Genomic DNA, 22,798 nt, shown 5'->3' with positions numbered 1-22,798 from the left:
ACCGGCTATTTTCTTTAGTTCCTTTCTATCTGCAAAGTATTCTCCGGCATGATCCCTCTCGTCCAAACTTCTATAAGGGCAAGTAGTAAATCTCCCAATCATGTCACCTCAATGCACGATTGAGTTTATATCAAACGTAGAGGCCATTGACACAGTGATGCTTGTGAAGTTCAACTGATTGGATTAACTCTGAGAGCATTTACATGTAAGGCTGGAGAGGGGAAGCCTAATTGGTATCATGCAAATCTTGGGGAGAGGGGACAACCAGCGAAGACGTTCTGTTCTGTGTGCCTTACCTTTATCTTGTTGACTGTGATTAGACAAGAGGGGCGGAACACATTCAAGGCCAATGCTACCCCTCTGGCCAACTTAATCATTGAGTTCAATATGTTTAAGATTAATTCTGCTAAGATAGATTTTGCAAGCGTAGATTATAGGTGCATCTGGAACTCTCATGCAAAGCACCTTTTCAAATGTATTGGTCTTTAGCCGAGTGTGTTTAAAGGAATCTAATAGATTGAACTTGTAGAGTGGGCACAGACTTTCTCTCTACATGTGAATAAAAATGGCAAATGTAAGTTTAATTGTATTTATATAGCACTTTCTACCCTGACGAGGCGTTGTGGTGGTTTTCGGCGAGTAGAACGCTTCTCTGGAACCCAAAAGGATAAGTGGTGGATTAGTATAGGGAAACATGAGTTCATTTGAGTAGTGGGCATGTGAGTATGTTAGGTGGATTACATAGGATAATGGAGGGATAGAAGAGGGAAGAGTCTACTTGGGAGATCATAGTAGTAAGATGAGGTTTGAGATGAGTGAAAAGGAAAGCTGGAGGAGGGAAGAATCTCTAGAAAGGGGTTAGGGAGATCATAGTAGTAAAATGAGGTTTGGGATGAGTCAAAGGAGGGATACATGCGGGAAGAATTTAGAAAGGGTTATTTTGGAGATTATAGTAGTAGAATGAGGTTTGGGAAGTCGTGGATTAGCGAGAGTGAAACTTTTTTTCTTTCTTTGACAGAAGTAGTAACTATATAGATACAAGTCTACATAGAAAGGGTATAAATGTATGAGGATGATAATTTTGCTTTGCTAGGAGCAGGACCAGGTCAAGGATTTTAGTATAAGGCCTCTGGAGTTTTGAGCGAGGGAGTAAGCCTAGCAGTACCTCCTTGTGGGTATTCATCAGCTTTCGGCCCATCGTGTTGGGTAATAATTCGAGAGTTAACAACCCAGTAAGTATAAAGTGATGGACAAACCCAAAGGTTGTGGAGCAGGTCTGTGTTGGAAGTGAACTACAGGAACATGTAGGTGCAGCTCCTGGGAACGTTGTATTAATTTTGGCAGGTTTAAGGTAGGCCTGAAACTGGACATTAAATTGGATGTATCTGAAGCAGGAAATTAGAAATACTTTGTGGGCATACTCTAGCACATTGGCCCAGTCAGATTCATGTAGTGACTTAGTCAGATCCGCCTTCCAGGCGGTCCGAAGAGCAGCCCTGGATCTATTTTCCTGTTGTAGAAAAGCACTGCAAAACCATTTTATCAATTTGCCACGTGTTCCTTTATCTAGTGTCCAATATTTTTCATGCGGTTGAGGTACCAGGTGAAGAATGAAGTAGAGGGTGTTAAGTGTTTGCCTAAATTGCGTGTACTTGAAAAATTGACCCGGGAGAAAATTGTATATGCCTTAAGTGTTTACCAGTGACAAATAAATCCCACCAAGTTATGAGTACCACAGCCTGTCATAGGGGGAGCTGTCCTGGACGCAATTAATCTGTATGAGTAAAGAGGACGAGGAAGGGGATAGGCAGGGCACATTAGTAAGCTTACGGGTTCTGGCAGGGCAACATAAGACCGTACGGAACAGCCCAGCAGGTCTTTGATCAGAACAAGTGATGGGCAATAATTAATAATGCAGCAGTCCATTCTTAAAGTCATTAAGGGGAAATCCGGTTTCATGCAGGGAATGCCCGGGAAAGCAGCGAGCCACCCAATGGAGCTGCACAGTTAAGTAATAACGAACACTGGGCTACCTTATTACACTTAATAAGTGATAACCTCAGTTTGGGAACTGATAGAGAAATGCTTCTTCCACTCATTTGAATTGCAATTGAAAATCATCTTTAAAGGTAAATTCGGATTTTAAGTTACTAATCTGGAAATGCCACTTATAGAAAGTTCAAAAACAAGCAAGTGATGGTGCCAGTCGAAGAAGCTGTGATATGACTTTCAATGTACCATGCCTGATGACGCCCATTGGCCAGCAGCAGTTTCACGCTGTCTCTTCTGATTGCAGGAAGGTGGAAGACCTGCAGTTCCGAGTAGAAGAAGAATCCATTACAAAGGGTGATCTTGAGGTAAGGCCTGCCTCTGCCTGCTCTCTCCTTGGGGGATCCATTGTTGGATATGCCTCTGGTTGCATCCTTTTTTACCCTGGGAATTCATTCTGGCTAGAGATTGCTTTGTTGGGAGGGAAGATGCCTTAAGGTGAATGCCTCACACATCTAAACCAAAGGAATTTGTTGGCAGTTGAGGAATGTTACAACAGTGTATTATATAAAGCAAAACCTTACACCCAGAAGGGTACCACCTACCATGTAAGATTGACATATGGCAAGACATTCTGTAGTTAATGTAGAAGAACAGGATGGATTGTATACTATAATATAAATAGCCCAATGTACAACTTGTAATTTACTTTTTTATACTTATTTATTTTAATTTTATATATTCCTCTGGGACCTACTGAAAAATCAAATGTTTCTAGGTTCTTAACTAAGCGTAATTATAAAAAGCAAGCTGAAAAGATACATATACACTGTCTGTCACAGTGATAGCTGAAACAATAAATTGTGACAGCTTCTTCAAAGCTCTTGAGGGAAGGTTTATTTTTATGCGTTGAGTGGATGGATGGTTTCCACTTCCATGGGTCTATCACTGAGGATCAGCTGCCACCTTTCAACTGCAGCAGAGTTTTCAGAATCTTCACAAGCCATAGAATAGATGATCTCGGACTTCTGGAAGTGCAGACTCTAATGACGTCCTGTTGCATATACTGTGGGTCTAAACTGTTGAATCACGTATAGGCCAGACACAAAGCTTTTGTCTCGATCCACTTCTCCGCAACCAGTGAGGATCTAAGACCTTCAAGGACGTACTCTGACTTCTTGAGGGGGGCTGAATCGTTTTGCACTAATGTGGTCTGGCAAGTTGATCTTGGGGAGACGGCCTAATGTGGCTTGACCAATATTGAGTTTAACATTTACAAATGCCACAATAATAATTCGGTGGTGTGTCCTCACAATATGGGGATTGTTTGACTTAATTTCTTAAGGTCTATGTGAGAATTTGTTGCAAACATATTTTTAAGAATTCTGATGTTACATCAAGCAGCATATTTGTCTCTTTTGGTACTGTGTCTATTTCAGGTGGGTTGACATCCAGCATCCCAAAGCTGGAGAGTACCAGAGGCAGATACTGCAGGGGCAGGAGGCGAGGAGCTCTCCTTCCAGAGCTGGCGGGATATTGGACATATTAAAAACCAGAACTACATGGGCAGGGGGTGGGAGCAGCTCAAGGAACAGCGAGACAGACGAGCAAAACAAACACAATATCACTCACTAGGTGTGAGATGTAGGCTTTGGCACACAGTCACACTCAGTGGATGTGAGTCTCACTTTTTTTGAGCACTCACTCATGACTTGTGCATATCACTTCTTGGAGCACATTCTCATCCATTTCCTTTTGTATCCCTCCCCTCCCCACCCTTAGTACACAGGTACACTATTTTAGTGTGGCACCCAATCCTTGGAGTACAGTCTCAATAAGTGGGTCTCACAGGGTCTCCCATCAGGTGTGAGTCTCACTTTTTAAAGCCTGTTTTGCTCATTGAGTGTGTGTTTCATGACTTACTATCAATCATTCAAAGGGAACCGCACCCCAAGGTTCACCATGGCCAAATCAACTCCAGCAGCCTCTCCACCGAGCTAGCCTCCCTCTATTTAGTTGGTAACAGTATATTTTGTATGTATAGCTCCCCACACAGAATGCACTCTGCTTCTGAGTACTGCAATAATAGAATATACAATTACCTAAATACATGGTAATTATGTTATCAACTTAGGAAGGATGAAAGGGTAAGTCAGCCCTAAAAGTATTTGTGTTTCACATGTGTCAAACATTCCTCTGCATGGAGCACTCAATTGGCGGCCAGCTCATTGACCTCAGATTAACTATTCCAGCAAATGCCATGAACACAGAAGTACGGTTCTAATGCATTCCCAATATTTAACAAGTTTTGGCAAAACCAATGTGTGGCTTGCAGTTTGTATCTTGACAGAAACTGTTTTTTAAAAAAGCCTACTGTACTTTAAAAACAAAACAAAATTGATTGCTTTTTAGGGCACCCATGAGCTAAAATGTATAGTGTGATGACTAAGTACATTTTTGAGATGTAAAATAGTCCCTCACATAGCAGAGTAGCATGGGGTGAGGGAGAAGTACTCCCCTGGACGGAGCGAAAGCCCACTTTATATATGTTTTAAAAAGTTAATACCAATATGTTGGTTGACAGCTGTGCTGTCAAGTCAGATCTATAAATCCCACATATTGAATATGATGGACACAAGTCATCTATTTAAATATTATTATTATTATTATTATTATTATTGCAGTTTTATGTAGCGCGTAGTTACCTTGGGGCATCCCAGCGCTTTTTAGAACAGAAGGTAATGGTCGTGGACACTCAAGGACAGCAGTTGGCAAAAAGATAAGTTTTCAACTGCTTGCGAAAACGAAGGAGGCCAGTTTCAGCACGCAAACTTAAGGGGAGTGAATTCCAGAGCACGGCAACATTCACAGAAAATCTTCTTCTATCATAGTGCAGGTCGATATTTTGCATTTTTTATTAGGTCTCACCCAAGACAGCGCATGCACTATTTGTTGCATGACATATTTGTATCTTACAGTGGGTTTAGAGCCCACCCATTGTTTACCATTGGTTGGCCTCATTGTTACTCTCATTTGCTGGATTCTTATTCAATAGCAGTATGTACTTTCATTCCTCTTCTTGTGTTTGTTCCACCCCTGGAGCATGGACGCATTTGTATGTCCTACCACCGCTCACTTTTTTAGGCGCTACTTTTGTCTTTTTATTGAAGCACTCTATGAGAATCATGTTTTTTTATGCTGTCTTCCTCGTGTGCTTCTCCTCCTGCCGTGCTCTGTGTTTCTCAGTAGCCCCTGTGTGCTTTTCTCCCACCACGTTACCTTCCTGACTATGTGCTCACTCCTTGCCAGCTCCACGTTGCTGTCTTTTGCACGTTAGATCCCCCCACCTACGCCCTCATGTTGTTTCCCCACCTGCTCCCCCATGTGGCTACTGCTCCTCTTCCCACGTGTTGCTCCTGCCCCCACCAGTGCAGCCCATGTTTCTTCTGACCGCGTTGCTTCCCCTGACCCCTTTAAAATACTACTCTCCACTGACGCCCCGTCTTGCTTTCATCCCTCGTAGCCCACGTTGCTTCTGCTCTTTTGCGCTTCCCCCAGGTTTGCTTCCCTCACCCACTTTGAAAAAAAGAACGCTTTTGCATGTTTTTTTTCCTTTTAATTTTAGATCCAACTAGGATCGGTAACTAAAAAAGAAAACAAAGCATCCATGCAATTTTGTAGGTGCATACAAGTGTTTTGCACGTGCCTACAAATTGTTGCGGCCTGTCTCTGCAAAGGTTTTTCTTTTAACATTCCTTAGCCATGCATCAGAGCATCGACGATCGGGGAACCTGTGCTGCATGGCTTAAACCATTGGCAAACCATTGGCTCTCAAAGGCGATCCCTATTGGCTTTGCCAATGCTTGTTCCAATTTATTCTCCTTTCTTCCTTTGCAGCGCAGATGCAACTGCGCCTCAGTGAAAAGCTCTCATGCAGCAAATCTTCTGAATTGCCCGGTCAGGTCTCCTACTATCTGGGCTCAGCGACTCTCGGCCTTCTGAAGCCTGGTACTTTCTAAGAGAGAAAAAACTGTTTCCACCAGAGCAGATATTAGGAACATCGTTCTGGAATCAGAGAACCCAAGTTTGTATCCTTGAATCATCCATCTTCTGGCAGGAAAAGTCAGTGTGAGATTCACCTGTCCATGAAGTAGAAGACATTGACAGGTACAAAAGGTTGATTATCTCTTACCACAGGTCCATGTTAGATTCTGGGACAACTCTTACTGAGAATCTAATATCCTTAATATAATATTGGCAAAGCTCGCTTTAGGAAGCTAGTGCAGTACTGAAAATATTCAATCACTGTTAAATCCTGGCTGTAAGCTGTATGAAATTGCTTCCTCTCGGCTTCCAGTATAAATTCACCCCTTATCATGGGATATGCAACCCGGGAGAAGAGCGAATATGTTTATGCTTGTAAATGAAGCAGATCTATTTTACGCTGACGCAGGAATTTTTCATTTCGTACTCCAACGTGGCTGTACATTACTGGAAGAGGGGGGCCGCAGGCAAGAGTCTCCGGCTCATTGAGCATTCATTACTGCATTAATGCTGGATCATTGGAATCAAACGAGAGGCTGCAGATAGCGGAGTCTGCCCTGTGCGCTGCTTCTGGCCCTGTCCTGGGAGCAGCCGTGCAGCATTAAGCTTATTATGAGGCCATGATCCTATGATGCAAGCTCTCTGGCCCTTAGCAGATGGAACTATGTACTTGTGGAAACAAACACCACATTCACAGCTAAAACGCAGTGAAGAACATTGCATGCGTGCAAGTATTATGCTGTGTTTACTGGTGCAGAGGACTATCCAGTTTCATGTTGTATGAAATTTACAATAGGTGCGACAATGAGCATATTAGTGCTGGTGGATGCTGTCATACGTCCTAGGCTAAGTATCTTTAGTGCTGATGCTATGTATTCTTGATTAGGTCTCCTGCTTCCAAGTCTCATCATTGATAATATAATCTGCATGGACTCAAAAGGTCAAGTTGCCATATTGCATAGTGCTGTCCAAGGCGCTATGCTGCCAAGTCAGTTAAATGTTGATATATGCGTATTTACCCCATGCTTGATATCCCATGTTGATATATTACGCTAGAGATCTCATATTTTCCGGTATCTTGCTGCCAATATATTCTGTCATTAATCCAATACTGCAAAGTCACTTCATTTCCAGTATATACTGATCCCATGATGTCATGGCTCTTCATTGCTAGTATAGTCTATCATCAATACCATTGATTGCTGGCATACTCGGCCATAGACCTCATGCTGCCACATCTCTTCGCTCCTGGTATATTCTAACATCTGAAAGAAACACATTAGTTAGATTCCTTACCTTAGAATATCCCCAGGGGTCAGACTGGATCCGGAAAGTTTTTCGTCAGCAGTACCCCTGCGCGTCGGTAGGCGTCATCTGTGGCTCTGCGTCCGTCGTCGGCATCGTGATCGCCGGGATGACGTCATCGGAGTACTTCTTTTTTCCGTGCCAGCAATCGCAGATTCGGGAAGAGCTAGTACCCTTAGTCACTTTTTGACTAACTTTTTGGTCTATTTTGACTAACTCCTGGTGCCGGTAGGGATGTCTGAATTTAAACCGTGCGATGCCTGTCACTGTCTGATGTCGGTGACTGACCCCCACCGCCTGTGTCTCTACTGTCTCGGGGCCACCACGAAGACAAGTCGTGCCCGAGTGCCGGGCCTTGACCTCGAAAGCTAGGCGGGAGCGGTCCAGTAAGCTTCTTGAGCTCCGGCAGTCAGCTCCGTGCCGCTCGAGGTCCCGGTCGAGGAGGAAGTCGAGGGACCGGTCGCGGAGCCGCAGCCATCACCGCTCGTCGAGCCATCACCACTCGTCGGGCTCTAAGTCCTCCGGTAAGTCGAGGCATGGAAAGAAGAAGTCGAAGAGGCAACACCGCTTTTGTGACTCCCCTCGCCAGTCGCGCGACTCGGCCAAGGGTTCGGGTGGCAACACCCAAGCGGCTCCTCCGGAGCCGCAGGAGTCGTGTCCAGCCCCACACCCTCCGGTCCCTGGGCTTAATGCGACTTAGGGCAAGATTCGAGATTTCCTCGTGGCCATGAGGACTCTCTTTCCGCCGTCGAGGCCTGTCGGTGCGCCTTTGGGCCCCGCGGATCCGACTGGGGGTCCTAGCCTGCCGGCGGCTTCGGCCCTGGCGTCGTTGGTGACTTCGGTCCCAGCGCCGCAGGACCCACCGGGATCCAGGCCTGGGTCTCGGTCGACAGCAGTTAAACTCACGACTCCTCTGCTGGCGCCGACCCCTACGGTGCCATTCCCGTCGCCGTCCTCAGACGACGCCGTCCCCGGTTTCAGCCCCGGTTCGGGTCCGACGTCAGAGCGGCGCTGCTCGGCGCCGTCTCCGACATCGATGGGTGAGGCCTTCACCTGCCACCCGGCTCCGTCCTTTATGCCTTTCTATCAGGACACGGATGAAGGGGAGGACTGGGAGGGGTCTGAGGACCCTCTGGAACAGCAGTGCCAGTTAAGTCAGGACTGGGCAGATGAGCTGGGGAAGGCCAGTGATCTTAACACCTCACCGGACACTGGTTTCATCTCTCCTCTCTCCATGGCTACGGAGGAGGGTGCTACATATAGCGTGGTGTTGTGCAAGGCAGCCAAGGCCTTGGCTCTTGAGCTACCTGCTGCGGCTGTGAGGACTAATCTCCTCAGCGAGGTGCTTCAACCGCCAGTAAGCTCTTCAGAGCCTAAGCTGCCATTCAATGAGGCCCTCACCGACGTTCTGATGGGTCCAGGGCACTTGGTCCAGGCCCTCCACAGTGCCCCCTGTGGATCTGAATGTGGCCCGACACCACCACCCGGCTACGGGCGACCCCTGCTTTCTGTCCGTACATCCCACCACCGAGAGTCTAGTGATCCAGCCTCTATGTCCCAGACCGCATTTCCGTCCACTTCCCCCGATCGGGAATCCAAAGGGCTTGACCAGTTTGGGAAGAAACTGTTCTCAGTTAGCTTGGGGTTGCGGTCTATTAACACTGCATGCCTTTTGGGCCGTTACACCCACTCTCTGTGGGATGCGGTTGCGGACGGGCTGCCTCAGTGTCTGTAAGAGGCCCGGACATGGCTCGCTCAGGCTCTTGCTGAGGGGCGAGATGCGGCACAATATTCCATCAGATGTGGACTTGATACCACAGACTCACTGGGCAGAGCGATTTCCACGACGATGGTGAGCTGTCGCCACGCCTGGCTGAGGTCTCCAAATTTTTCGGGGGATGTCCAGAACACGCTCATGGACATGCCGTTCGATGGCCGTCGCCTTTTTGGCAACAAGGCAGACCGTGTGCTTGAGCGTTTCAAGGACTCCAGGGCTACAGCCAATTCCTTGGGCCTGTCGGGCCAGCGCCAGCAGACTTCTGCTTTTCGTCCCTTTCGTGGCCAAGGTAGGGGCATCCCCACACGTTCGTGCAGCCACAGGCCGCAGAACCAACCTCAACACGGTCGCGGACGTGCTAACCGCCGTGGCAGTGCAGGGGGACAGCGGCCCGGTCAGTCCACATCCACCACCGCAGCATCCGCCTCAAGTTCCAGTGGGCACAGCATCAGGCAACCTAGTCCGTGCTTTCAGGCCCATTCAACGCCAGTGGGGGGCAGGGTTTGCCATCACCTCCTCCACTGGCATTCATCACTTCGGACAGGTGAGTGCTGCAAATTGTCTGAAGGTGCTACCCCCTCCCTTTCGAGTCGACCCCTCCAGCCATGCCACCGCAGTACCACTGTATGTCGGGGGATCACATGTGACTTCTGCAGGAGGAAGTTACGGCCCTCTTGGCCAAGGGGGCCATCGAGTGCGTTCCTGGGCCAGAAGTGGGACGTGGTTGCTACTCCCACTACTTTCTGGTTCCCAAGAAGGGCAAAGGGGGCCTGCGCCCTATCTTGGACTTCCGGAGCGTGAGTGGCTTCCTCCGGAAGGAGAAGTTCAAGATACTGACTTTAGCTCAGTCCTGGCTGCCCTGGACCTTGGAGACTGGATGGTTGCGTTGGACTTACAGGATGCATATTTCCACATCCCTGTCCTGCCAGCCCACCGGCGCTACCCGCGGTTCACAGTAGGCCATGAGCACTTTCAGTTTACCGTGCTCCTCGTCAACCTCACCACCCCCCTTCGGGTGTTCACAAAAGTGATGGCGGTGGTCGCAGCTCATCTGCACAGATTAGACGTTCCAGTCTTCCCCTATCTCGACGACTGGTTGTTGAAGGCGGGCTCGCCCCAGACATTTGTCTCCCACCTCCAGACTACAGCCGATCTCCTGCACTCGCTGGGGTTCTCCATCAACATGCCAAAGTCACACCTGGGCCCCTCTCAGAAGCTCCTCTTCATCGGAGCGGTTCTGGACTCGGATTCGGGATATTCAGGCTCTGATTCCGATCTTTCGGCCTTTATCCCGAGTTACAGTCAGGCTGACGCTGTGGCTCCTGGGGCTGATGGCCTCCTGCATCCAGCTGGTACATCACGCCAGGTGGCAACAGCAGGCTCTGAAGTGGGACCTAAAGTTCCAGTGGGCACAGCATCAGGGCAACCTGTCCGACCACGTCCTGATCTCAGAGGGCACTACGAATCAGCTGCAGTGGTGGCTCACGGACCGCGATTGGGTCAGTGGCAGATTCATCTCCCTTCCCCAACCAGAGCACACAGTGGTGATGGATGCGTCCCTCCTGAGATGGGGGGGCCACATGAGAGGGGTGGAGATCAGAGGCCCATATCAATCTTGCACTGAAGGCATTCCTTCCCTCTGTCCGGGGAAGTGTAGTGCAGGTGTTCACAGACAACACCACCGCCATGTGGTACTGCAACAAACAAGGCAGGGTGGGTTCGTGGACCCTTTGTCAGGAAGCTCTGCGCCTCTGGACATGGCTGGAACACCAGGGCTTCATCTGGTGGTTCAACACCTGGCAGGTTCCCCGAACACAAGGGCGTACGAACTCAGCCGCCGGTGCATGATGGATCACGAGTGGCGTCTGAACTTGGACGTGGCGCAAGGTCTCTTTAAGCAGTGGGAAGAGCCTTGGTTAGGTCTATTCGCCACCGAAGAGAACGCGCAATGTCATCAGTTCTGTGCGTTGGAATTTCCAAGACGGCACTCGCTCTGCGATGCTTTTTGTCACAAGTGGAGTTGCGGTCTGTTGTACGCCTTTCCGCCTATACCACTTCTGCCCAGAGTGCTGAAGTAGATCAGGCGCGATCGGGCCCAAGTCATCCTTGTGGCTCAGGACTGGGCACGAAGATACTGGTATCCCGAGATACTCAGTATGTCAGTCGATCCCGCGATTCGTCTGCCTCATCAGGAGGACCTTGTGTCGCAGCAACAGGGGACAGTCCTCCACCTGAACCTGTCCAGTCTCCACCTACATGCATGGGGATTGAGCGGCGACAGTTGAGGCCATTTGACTTGATGTCCTGAAGTCTGTGATGTAATTCTGGCAGCCAAGTATCCCTCCACAAAAACAGTATACGCCTGCAGGTGGAACAAAAATGTGGCATGGTGCACAGCAAAGGCTGTGGATCCCCTTTCCGCCCCTCTTTCTGAGGTTCTTCTCTTTCTTCTTTCTCTGGCCCAGCAGAACTCTGCTCTGGGCACCATCAAGGAATATCTTTCAGCTGTTTCCGCCTTCTTGAGGCTTCCTGAGAGTGGCGGTGTGTCCATTGGGGTCGTTGGGGCGTTGCCCCCCCGATGACCATCACGAAGTTGCCACCAGCTTCCATGGAACTGAGAAACAAAGTCTTGTTGTGATGATTCTATCACCACAACAGTGTTTTTTTATTTGATTTCGGATGCGTTCCCTGCAGGCCGCTGCCGGGACACGCCTGACTGCAGGCGGACGCGGACAGCGATGAGGGGGGCGGGGCTGTGGCAGCTCTGCTTGAGTGACAGACTCAGCGCGGCTGCAGCAGTGGTGCGCATGTCCATTTTTGGGCTGGTCATTTTAATGGCCAGCCTGGACATGCGCACACTACTGCCTTCCCACAGAGCGACTGGTGAGAGAGAGGGACAGGGTGCTTTGCTTTGGACGGGGCAGTAATTAACCCTGCTCTTAGCCAATCCTGGCACTGCAAGCAGCGTCAGGTTTGGCTAAGACACCGCGCTGACTGAGCCTTTGGGCAGGCTTGCCACAGATTGGGTTCCACACGTGGGTGGTGCACTGCCGCACTGGTATGGCCAATCACTGTGGCTATTTGAGATGCCTTGCTGTAGTGATTGCCCATTTCGTTCCTGGTACTTTGCAGCGCAGCAGTCACATCGCCGCGCCACCACACGACACCACACAGACGACGGACAGAGTCGACCTCGGGCCGGTGTCTTCACTGCTGCTTGTGGTGGTTGGCTCGTGTGTATCGTGAGGTGAATTGTGTGGTGCCACTTTAGAAGGTGCGAATATTGGCCGGTCCTTGCTTTAGAAGTGAATGTCTTCTTTTGTCACTGTCCACTCTCTTGCTTGTCCCGAGTCATGGAGGTAGTAATTCGAGGAAGGTACTTTTTTCTTTTTTTTTGTTGCTGTCCCCCACACCCCCAACCTTCCACCTTGATTGCCGGCCGTGACTGAACATGGGCCTTGTTGTCAGTGTGCCTGCTTCCCAGTGGGGGATGTAGATGTGCGCGTCAACTCCTCGATCTGCAAGTGTAAAGGGTGCCAAGTTCGGATGTGTGTTATCTTTGGTTTTTGTTTGTTGCACCAGTCTGCATTCTTCTGTGCCTCTGTTCATGGGTGCCTGTTTGTGTGTGGTTTCGTTTTGTGGGTCCTTGTTTTCGTCCGTGGAGTTTGGCACAAACCGGGCATGTGTATATTTGGGTACAGAAATGAAAACGGAGCAGTTTGGAGCCTTCTGTCTTTCTGCAGTGTTGTGTAGAGGTCTGTGAGCTGTCTCCCGTATGGGAAGTTCAACAACTGTGGGATTGGAGGTGCATGCGGTGCGCAGGTGTATTCTGTGTTTTTCAGCACAAAGAGATGGAGAATATGCCTGGCGTTTATTGTGTGATGGGCAATGGGGCTGGACCGAGATTTGTGGGGTGTTCAGTCGAGGCGGACAGTTTTGGGGTGCACTTTGCCTAGGGTGGCTTGCTCCTGGACCGCCAGATGCGGGGAGTTGAGTGACAATTGAAGAACTTTTCCTTGCTCTTACCAAACCATGTGGTGGATGGACAAGCAAACACAGAGAGGCAGACTCCAGTGGGGAGAGGTGGCAGGGGCATCATGTTGGCGGTGGTCGGAGCACGTGTGAGCTCTCTCTCTGCCTTCTCCCTCTTGGATGTCACATTCCTTCTTCCCTTTGGAGGGTGGGGTGCTGACAGGTGCTCTATTTGTGGTGGGGGTCACGGGTGAGGTGGGACGGGTGGATGGGCGCCCGTCTTCGAACTGTGGCTGGGCTGGAAGCGTTTTTCTGGCTGATTGATGGAACCACTTGAAGGTACACATTTGTTCTTTTTCAGATGCATTGTAAGGGACCTACCAGCTATGATGTAAAGTGTGAGCTTTTGAAGATGGTTACCTAAAAACGGGGTTTCCTTAAGACACATATTTGTTCTTTTTGAGGGGTATTGTAAGGGAGCTGCCAGTTAAGGTGTGTGAAGTGTGTGCTTTTGAAGGACCGTGGCATTATAAACGGAACTGCACTTACTGAGTGCAGTCTGCAGAGAATCTATATTTTGGAGACACTTTTTATCTTGAAACTTTTTGTGTGTTCTGTAGCGGCCTATTTTATAATGTGTGCAATGCAAGTTCGAAGCTTTTTATGATGTACGGTGGTTATACTAAATGCGCAATTACCCACATTGTTGTCATGTGAAATCTCCTTGTTGATGTCATGGCTACACTCACAGCTGCATTGGTAACCTTCTTGCTTTCTCACATTTGCTTGAAAATGAAACATTTGCCCGCTCTTTTTTCGAAGTTTTCTCGGTTGTTTGCCACATTGAACTCAGCCACAGCTTTTGCGCCGCACCATGTTTAAATGTCACCAGCCGCCACTGCTTCCTGATCAGCCTTCTCTTTTCAAGTCCCCTATTGTGAATAGATTCTTGAAAGGCATCACACATATGTTCCCTCCTGTTCCTTTCGTGATGCCTCAGTTGGACTTGAACCTTGCTCTCACTTATCTGATGTGTGCTCCCTTTGAGCCACTTCATAATTGTCCTCTTCGTCTTCTGATGCTCAAAACTGCTTTCCTGGTTGCTATCACCCTGCCAGAAGAGTGAGTGAGCTCCAGGCTCTTTCCTCTAAACCTCCTTTCCTTGCAGTCCATCCCTACAAGGTTGTTCTGAGGACTCGTCCTTCTTTTCTGCCCAAGGTTGTTACTGCCTTTCACATCGGCCAGTCCATTACCTTGCCCACCTTATTTCCGCCTCCGCATCCCTTAAAAGAGGAAGAGAGGCTCCATAGTCTGGACCCAAAACATGCCTCTTCTTTTACCTCAACCGCACACAACAGTTCCGGGTGGACGACCAACTCTTTGTTGGCTACGTGGGCGCTAAGAAGGGACGGGCGGTGCACAAGCGGACCATCTCTCGGTGGGTCGTTTTGTGCATCAAGGTCTGTTATTCCTTGGCTAAAAAGGAGCCTCCTGTGGGGCTGCATGCTCATTCTACTCGGGCCATAGCGACTACTACTGCCCTGGATCGGGGAGTCCCTTTGCAGGACATTTGTCAGGCAGCTACGTGGGCTTCGCTGCACACGTTTGCCAAGCACTACTGTCTGGACAGCCAAGTCCGGAGAGACGGCTTCTTTGGCCGTTCGGTTCTCCAGGACTTCCTGGTGTGATCTTGGTTCGCAGGGCCACCACCGGGGTTGGTATTGCTGGGGTATCTATTCTAAGGTAAGGAATCTAACTAACGTGTTTCTTTCAGATGCCCAAGTTACTTACCTTCGGTAACGATATATCTGTAATAAACATTAGTTAGTTAGATTCCTTACCACCCCACCCATCCTCCCTGTTCTGTGAACCGATATCTAGGGTTAAGGTATCTCCCTTTGAGGGCCCTAGTTTCATGGCCCCAGTGTCGGTTTCTGCGTGGCTCTGCGTTCCTGGCGCGGAAAGCTATGTATAGAACTGACGTCAGCGCGCGAGGGCGGCGTCTAAGTACTCTGACGACGTCATCCCGGCGATCAGGACACCGACGACGGACGCGGAGCCGCAGACGACGCCTACTGACGAGCAGGGGTACTGCTGACGAAAAACTTTCCAGATCCAGTCTGACGCCTAGGGATATTCTAAGGTAAGGAATCTAACTAACTAATGTTTCTTACAGATATATCGTTACCGAAGGTAAGTAGCTTGTGCAACGATCCCATTCATTTCTGGCATAAACTGCCATAGATCCCATGCAGCCGCAGCTCTTAATTGCTAGTATAGTCCATCCTCAATCCCATTCATTGCTGGCAAACTCTGCCATAGATCCCATGCTGCCATGGCTCTTCACTGCTGGTATAGTTGATCATCGATCCCATTCATTGCTGGCATACTCTGCCATAGATCTCATGCTGCAGCATCTCTTCATTTCTGGTTTAGTCTATAATCGATCCCATTCATTGCTGGCATACTCTACCATAGATCCCATGCTGCTGCGGCTCTTCATTTCTGGTTTAGTCTAACATCGATCCCATTCATTGCTGGCATACTCTGCCATAGATCTCATGCTGCAGCATCTCTTCATTGCTGGTTTAGTCTATCATCAATCCCATTCATTGCTGGCATACTCTGCCATAGATCCCATGCTGCTGCGGCTCTTCATTGTTGGTTTAGTCTATCATCGATCCCATTCATTGCTGGCATACTCTGCCATAGATCCCATGCTGCTGCGGCTCTTCCTTGTTGGTTTAGTCCATCATCGATACCATTCATTGCTGGCATACTCTGCCATAGATCTCATGCTGCAACATCTTTCCATTGTTGGTTTAGTCTATCATCGATACCATTAATTGCTGGGATACTCTGCCATAGATCCCAAGCTGCTGCAGCTCTTCATTGTTGGTGTAGTCTATCATCGATCCCATTCATTGCTGGCATACTCTGCCATAGATCCCATGCTGCTGCAGCTCTTCATTTGTGGTTTAGTCTGTCATCGATCCCATTCATTGCTCATACTCTGCCATAGATCCCATGCTGCTGCAGCTCTTCATTGTTGGTTTAGTCTATCATCGATCCCATTCATTGCTCATACTCTGCCTTAGATCCCATGCTGCTGCGGCTCTTCATTGTTGGTTTAGGCTATCATCGATCCCATTCATTGCTGGCATACTCTGCCATAGATCCCATGCTGCTGCGGCTCTTCGTTGTTGGTTTAGTCTATCATCGATCCCATTCATTGCTGGCATACTCTGACATAGATCCCATGCTGTTGTGGCTCTTCGTTGTTGGTTTAGTCTATCATCGATTCCATTCATTGCTGGCAAACTCAGCCATATATCCCATGCTGCCATGGCTCTTCACTGCTTGTATAATCTGTCATTGATCCCAATCCTCGCTTGCATACTCTGCTATAGATCCCATGCTGCTGCGGCTCTTCATTGTTGGTTTAGTCTATCATCGATCCCATTCATTGCTGGCATACTCTGCCATAGAGCCCATGCTGCTGCGGCTCTTAGTTGTTGGCTTAGTGCTGCCAAGTCACTTACTTGTTGATATATGAGTATATACCCCATGCTTGATATCCCATGCTTTAAGGGCCCAATTTATAATTAAGCAGTCGGCCGTCCTTGCCCAGGGCGACGGACTAATTGACTCCGTCACCCTGCTAGAGGTCTCGACTGCCAAATTAAGAAATGTCCGTTAAGGCTGCTCATGTGAATGCATTAACATTTTGTCATATGGCTTGGTCAAATCTGACTGAGCTATACGACCAAGTTTCCACAGTTTTATTTATTTTCAAAAACAAAACCCCAAAATAGCATTTTGTTTCTAAAAATAAAAAAAAATCCCTCCCTCTCCATGGGAGACAACTTACATGGCGAGGGGAGCATTTTTGGTCTTTTACTGCCCCATACCATTAGGGTTTTTCTGGTGTTGATGGGCAGTAAAAATATAGTTATATGTCCACCCATGCAAATTCGGTAGGCGGACATATAGCCAAATCTCTGATGGCCCTTATTACATCAGGCCGTCTGGGTTGTTCGGCCACGGTAGGGACGAAGTAGTCTCCACTGTGGCTAATCAATGGCCAGCCTGTTTCTGAATTCAGTGGGCATACCATTAAGTTGGCATTCAGCATACTCCGTCGCCATTGCAACAGAGTATGCTTACAATCAACATATAAATTGGGCCTTAAGTCAGTTGAGCACTTTGGTGCCCCTGTGATTGCTGCTGTGGATGTTGTACCTTGACTTAACTACCAGTGTAGGTTGCCACAAATCCCGGGCATGCTTTAAGTCACTTCACTGCTTTTAAATGCAACTATGGATCTCATGTTTTAAGTCACTTCAGTGCCTCTGTATGACATCATTGATCCCGTTCTTTAGTTCACTCCAGTGTCCTAAATCGCTTTCTATCCCTCCGCTATCCTTCTGAATCCAAATAACTGACTAACATATCCACCACTCAAATTACTTTCATATTTCAGTATACTAATTCAACACTTATCCTTAATGGGTTCTAGAATAGCGTGCTACTAGCCGAAAAAGCACTGTGACGCCTTGTATGGGGTAGTAAGAGATATATAAATGCAATTACAATACAATACAATACTACTCATGCTTTGTCACTTTAATGCCTCCTATTGCTGCCATACATGCTGTGCTTTTACTTCAGTAGATTTGTATACTGCCTTAAATTAAGCCACTTATGTGCCTGTATATGACATTCTGAATCCCATGCAGTAAGTGACTTTAGTGTCTCTCTACATATAATAGATCTAGTGCTTTAAGTCACTTAAGTGCCTGTGTATGCCCCTCTGGGCCCTATGATTTAAGTTACTTTGTTGCCTCTGTACAATATGATAAATCCCATGCTTCTAGTCACTTTGTTGCCTGTATAAGCTGCCACAGATCCCGTGCTTTAAGCACTTCAGTACCTATTTATACAGCTGTGGATCCCATTTCCTCAGTACAATATCATACATAAGTTGCTATCCATCTTGTGCTTTAAGTCTTTTGTTTATCACAGATCTCATGCTGTAAATCACCTCATTGTCTGTGTAGTTTATCACAGATCTCATGCTGCAAGTCACCTCAGTGCCGTGTACTTTATCACAGATCTCATGCTATAACTTACCTCATTGTCTGTGTAGTTTATCACATATCTCATGCTGTAAACCACCTCAGTGCCGTGTACTTTATCACAGATCTCATGCTGTAAGTCACCTCAGTGTCTGTGTAGTTTATCACAGATCTCATGTTGTAACCACCTCAGTGCCTGTGTAGTTTATCACAGATCTCATGCTGTAAATAAATCGCCTCAGTGTCTGTGTAGTTTATCACAGATATCATATTGTAAATCACCTCATTGTCTATGTAGTTTATCACAGATATCATATTGTAAATCACCTCAGTGCCTGTGTAGTTTATCACAGATCTCATGCTGTAAATCACCTTAGTGTCTGTGTATTTTATCTCAGATATCATACTGTAAATCACCTCAGTGCCTGTGTAGTTTATGAAAGTTCTCATACTGTAAGTCACTTCAGTGCCTGTGTGGTTTATCACAGATCCCATGCTGAAAGTCACCTTCATGCCTGTGAGTTTATTAAAGAATCTATGCTGTAAGAAGTCATTTCTTTGCCTGTGTAAGCTTTTAGGCTGGCAAAGATCTTGTGCTTTCGGTCAATTCTAACAGTTTAAGTGAAATTTCCACTCCCACAGTGTTCATTTTGAACTGGAGTTCCACTTATGGCCACTTCCTTCTCACTGAAGGACGCGAGAGAGGCTCCTCTTGGTAGTTACACAGCCTAAACCAAAATCTGTGTCTGATCTGCTCAAATCTATGATTGGGAGGAGATATATGATTTATCCCTCCTTTTTAGAAAGAACACTTAAGTCTCATAATTCAGGAGTAATTTAGGGGTGTAAGAAAAAGATATAAATTATTGTGTCTCCTTTGGTCATGGTGGGGCTATTAATTGTCAACGAGCAATTAAGATTTTAAACAAACGTGTGGAGGTCCAATTCAGAACAGTGCCTTTTGAAAAGTCGAAATGTACTCGCATAGTAGGTACATTTTCTACTTTACAGGTATTCAAAAAGGGTTTCAGTGGCATTCCTGGCAAGCTGAGACTGTTGCAAATTACCAGGAGTACATTTGTATGAATTTGCATAAACAGAATTGTACTTCTGTACATTTCCACATGCAAAAATATGACATTGCATTTGCACTTTTTAACTTTTTTTGTTTCTCCACCTGGGTAGTAAATTTTCATGTGCGAAGTGCCATGTTTACACCCACATCCATTTTCTAGAGCAGTGCTTTTTAGGTCTCGCTGAGCCAGCGTGCATGCGCTGCTCAGAGAGACATTTAGTAGGTGAGTTTTCAAAGTGCTACTGGCTGGCCTAGCGCTGGCGTTCACGCACGCAGCCTCCATCTGTCTCCACCGTCACGGGTCATTAAGTTGCTTGTTTTTATTTCCTGTGCTTTCCCCTCTCCCTCTGTCCGATCACTTTCACGGCGATCACTTTCACTTTTGCCGCTTGCCTACCTTCTCCCCCTCCCTCCCTCCCTCTTTATTCTTGCAATTGAACCACAAGCAAACGGACTGTAATATTCACCTCACTACGGGTTTGTTACCTGACGAGTTGTGTTCCATGCCTCGTAAATCTTTCTGTCCCAAACTACTGCCTAAATTATCTTGTGCATTTTCCACATTTAAAAAAAAATCTATTTACCACTCGGTGTGCCAGCAGAATTTGTTTCCATTGTCTCACATACCCAACATTGAATTAAGATACTGGTTTAATTTTACAACAATAAAAATGTTCCTCGCATTTTTGTGTACGGCCTCGTGTTAATCAAAAAGTCACATCGCTTTCCAGACATATTTTCCAGAAGAAACTGCAAATCATTATGTTTAACACATTTGCATTTCTATCCGAGGCCTACGGCCTGACAAGGAGAGTATAAAAGCATTTCTTCGTTTCTTCTTTTAGTTCGCTCCTCTCACGCTTGAGCTAGATTGCTAGAAGACACCACAGCGATGGGCCGGTTAAAAGCAACCTTTCAGGAACGGCAGTTTAGAAGTATTATAGGGACGTATTGTCACACTCTCTCTAACACACTCTCTCGCACGCAAACTTTTTTACACTCTCTAACACACACTTTTTCACACTCTTACACACACACACACACTTTTTCACACTCACACACACACACTTTTTCACACTTCCACACATACACACACACTTTTTCACGCTCTCGCACACACTCTTTCTCACACTCACACTTTCTCAGACTCGCACACACGCACTTTTTCACATTCTCTCACACACTTTCTCTCACACACACACTTTCTCACACACACACACAATTTCTCTCACACACACACACACTTATAAAGTGAAGTAAGAGTCACATTGGAGAACACTTAATGCAGAGGTTTTGTTTCATCTCGTGGACCAACTCTAATGCCTCCTACTTTTGTTTTAGGCTTGATCTAGGACAAGTCTTGAGGTGGATTGTGCACGGCCTGAATCTATATTTAACACAGTTGTTAAATCTTTCTGTTGCCTCAGGGCATACCTGTGTGAAAGAGACAAGCATTGGCATAGCCAATAGGTCTCGCCTTTGGGACCTTAAAGTGTTTAGCCATGCAGAAGTTGATGTTGTTGCACCAAGGATATTGTGCTGCATAGCTAAATACTTATAAGGTCCCAAAGGCGAGACCTATTGGCTATGCGCATGCTTGTTCCTTTTAACCCTGAAAATGAATGTCTTATCCTTGATACAAATCTATGTGAGTTTTAAAGTGGGATACTACCTGCAAGCACTTTGTAAATACCCACTAACTTGATGTATTGAGGATGTTCAGCAGTCTTTAAATGTAGATCCACTTTGAAATGCTCACAGACTTGCCCCTAACACCACATTTGCTCTCACGGAAATTTCACCTCATTGGTGGATATTCCACATAAGTCTCATTTATTAATCATGAATATAAAAGCAGGTTAGTATAAAAATTATATTTATCAACAGGAAAGCTTTTGTTGGGCCAAACCGAACATTGACATAAAACATGTTTCTATGGGCTGCTACTGTTAATACTCATCAAGATAAAATATTGTCTGACAGGACCACCTTATTTATAATAATAACTCTGGGACTTATTTAGGCTGGACTGTGTTCCACCGGAACAACAGAGGATGTACTTAGGTGAACATATATCATTATAGGTAAAATATGAAAGCTCCTGGGAAAGTACAAGAGCACAATGATTAAACTGTAAAATAAATCACACTGGTAACAGGGTAGTATCAAAGAGCCATTGTTTACACAGGGCGTGGCCTAACGTCGATGGACTGAGTAGCTCAAAACAGAGCTCCTCGCGGCGAGCATGATCCAGCGACATCCCGACCCCCCACAGAACTGTGGGGGCTCCAATTGGGGGCTGAACTGTGTTGAAGGGGGGCTCGAGCGATCAGTGGGTGCTTGCCAGCTCTGCTGCCTGGAATCCATTATGACCAGCTTGTGTTCCCGAGCCCCAAGATGGTGGAGCCCAGGAGATCCGAAAGAGCGTGGCGTAGGAAGCCAGCACACTCTGAGAACCGAAAGCTGGGCTACCTCAAGACTAGGAACTGGTGAATCCGGACGGCGCAGAGAAATGCTGAAGCAGTGACGGCAGTACAGATAGGTTGCCTGGCCTGACCTTCACCCAAACGCAGACGAGGAGGTGAGCCGTGGACTTGAAGCGACCGACCGCGCGGCGAGACGCTGCTGCTGGAGCGAGCCGCTGGGTGGGGGCAACTGAGCCGGCCTGGGCCTCCTGGAAATCGGGCGCAGGGGAAAAATAATGAGGGGCGGCCCTGAACTGCTGCGGACAGCGCTGAGGCACCAGTGAGCCTGCAGGGACCTGGAGGGTGGTGAGCAGCCAATAACTGACTGTTGTGGACTCACCGCTAATGCCGTACGACCATTGGTGCACAGACCTATACAGAGACAGGGATTGGCAGCCAGCGCTGGCCCGGCACCTGAAATCGAGCTGAGACGGGACCGACCCCCGGGCAGGTGGAAGCGCGAGAAGCCGGCCGCGAGGAACCGCTTGCTGAGCGGCGGTTGTTGTTAGCGCAAGGAGGAGAGGCCCCTATTACACGCAGAGAAGGCTTGGTGGCGGGGGAGGACTGCACTGCATGCACCTACGCCACTCTTGTACAGCCCCTGATCAGAGACGAAGGCGGGTTGCCATGGGGTGATGAGTAGGGGCCCCTGCCTGTGCGAGGAGGAAGACTGGGCCTTCCAGTCTCGTGCAGGCGACTGAGGCCCCTGCTTGATGTGATCTGGGGGAGAGGTCCTGGGCCGTGGACTCCCTGCAGTATCGGCCCACCTAGCACACCTACGGATAGAGGCCTGACTCGAAACTTGAGAGGAAAACTTGAGGTGAGACTCTCACATTGCCCTGGGGGAGTGGCTACTGGGCGCAATGCTGACTGGAAAAACGGGAATTCACCTTTCTGAGGGGGACCAGAATGAGTTTCTGACCAGGAGGGGGCCTGTGCGGCTAGACAGCGCTTCCTGACTAGGTAGTGCGGACCTTTTCAGACTGCCACCCTGAGGGAGCTAGGGCTTGGAGAGCTGGGCCATCTCTAGCCTGTGGGGGCCAGAAAATAGGAGAGCAAAGTGAACAAGGCAGGACGACGGCGTCCTCGTCAG

General features: G+C 47.8%; 1 protein-coding gene across 5 annotated transcripts in view; it reads left to right on the top strand.

Annotated features, from left to right (window-relative positions):
• Window positions 1-22,798, top strand: part of CLIP2 (CAP-Gly domain containing linker protein 2) — a 385,636-nt gene that overhangs the window by 183,053 nt on the left and 179,785 nt on the right. For all 5 annotated transcript variants that reach the window (XR_015308346.1, XM_086954601.1, XM_086954599.1 and 2 more), the window contains exon 7: window positions 2,297-2,357. Coding sequence is in view for 4 of the 5 variants with exons in the window: in XM_086954601.1 (XP_086810727.1) it covers window positions 2,297-2,357 (61 nt within the window). In the remaining variant the exon portion in view is untranslated. The remainder of the gene's footprint in view (window positions 1-2,296; window positions 2,358-22,798) is intronic.

This window comes from Lissotriton vulgaris, chromosome 2_1 (genome assembly GCF_964263255.1).
Source record: "Lissotriton vulgaris chromosome 2_1, aLisVul1.2, whole genome shotgun sequence".
In the NCBI taxonomy this organism is placed as follows: domain Eukaryota; kingdom Metazoa; phylum Chordata; class Amphibia; order Caudata; family Salamandridae; genus Lissotriton; species Lissotriton vulgaris.
Note: the sequence above shows the minus strand (reverse complement) of the source record. Positions and strands in the feature narration are given on the sequence as shown.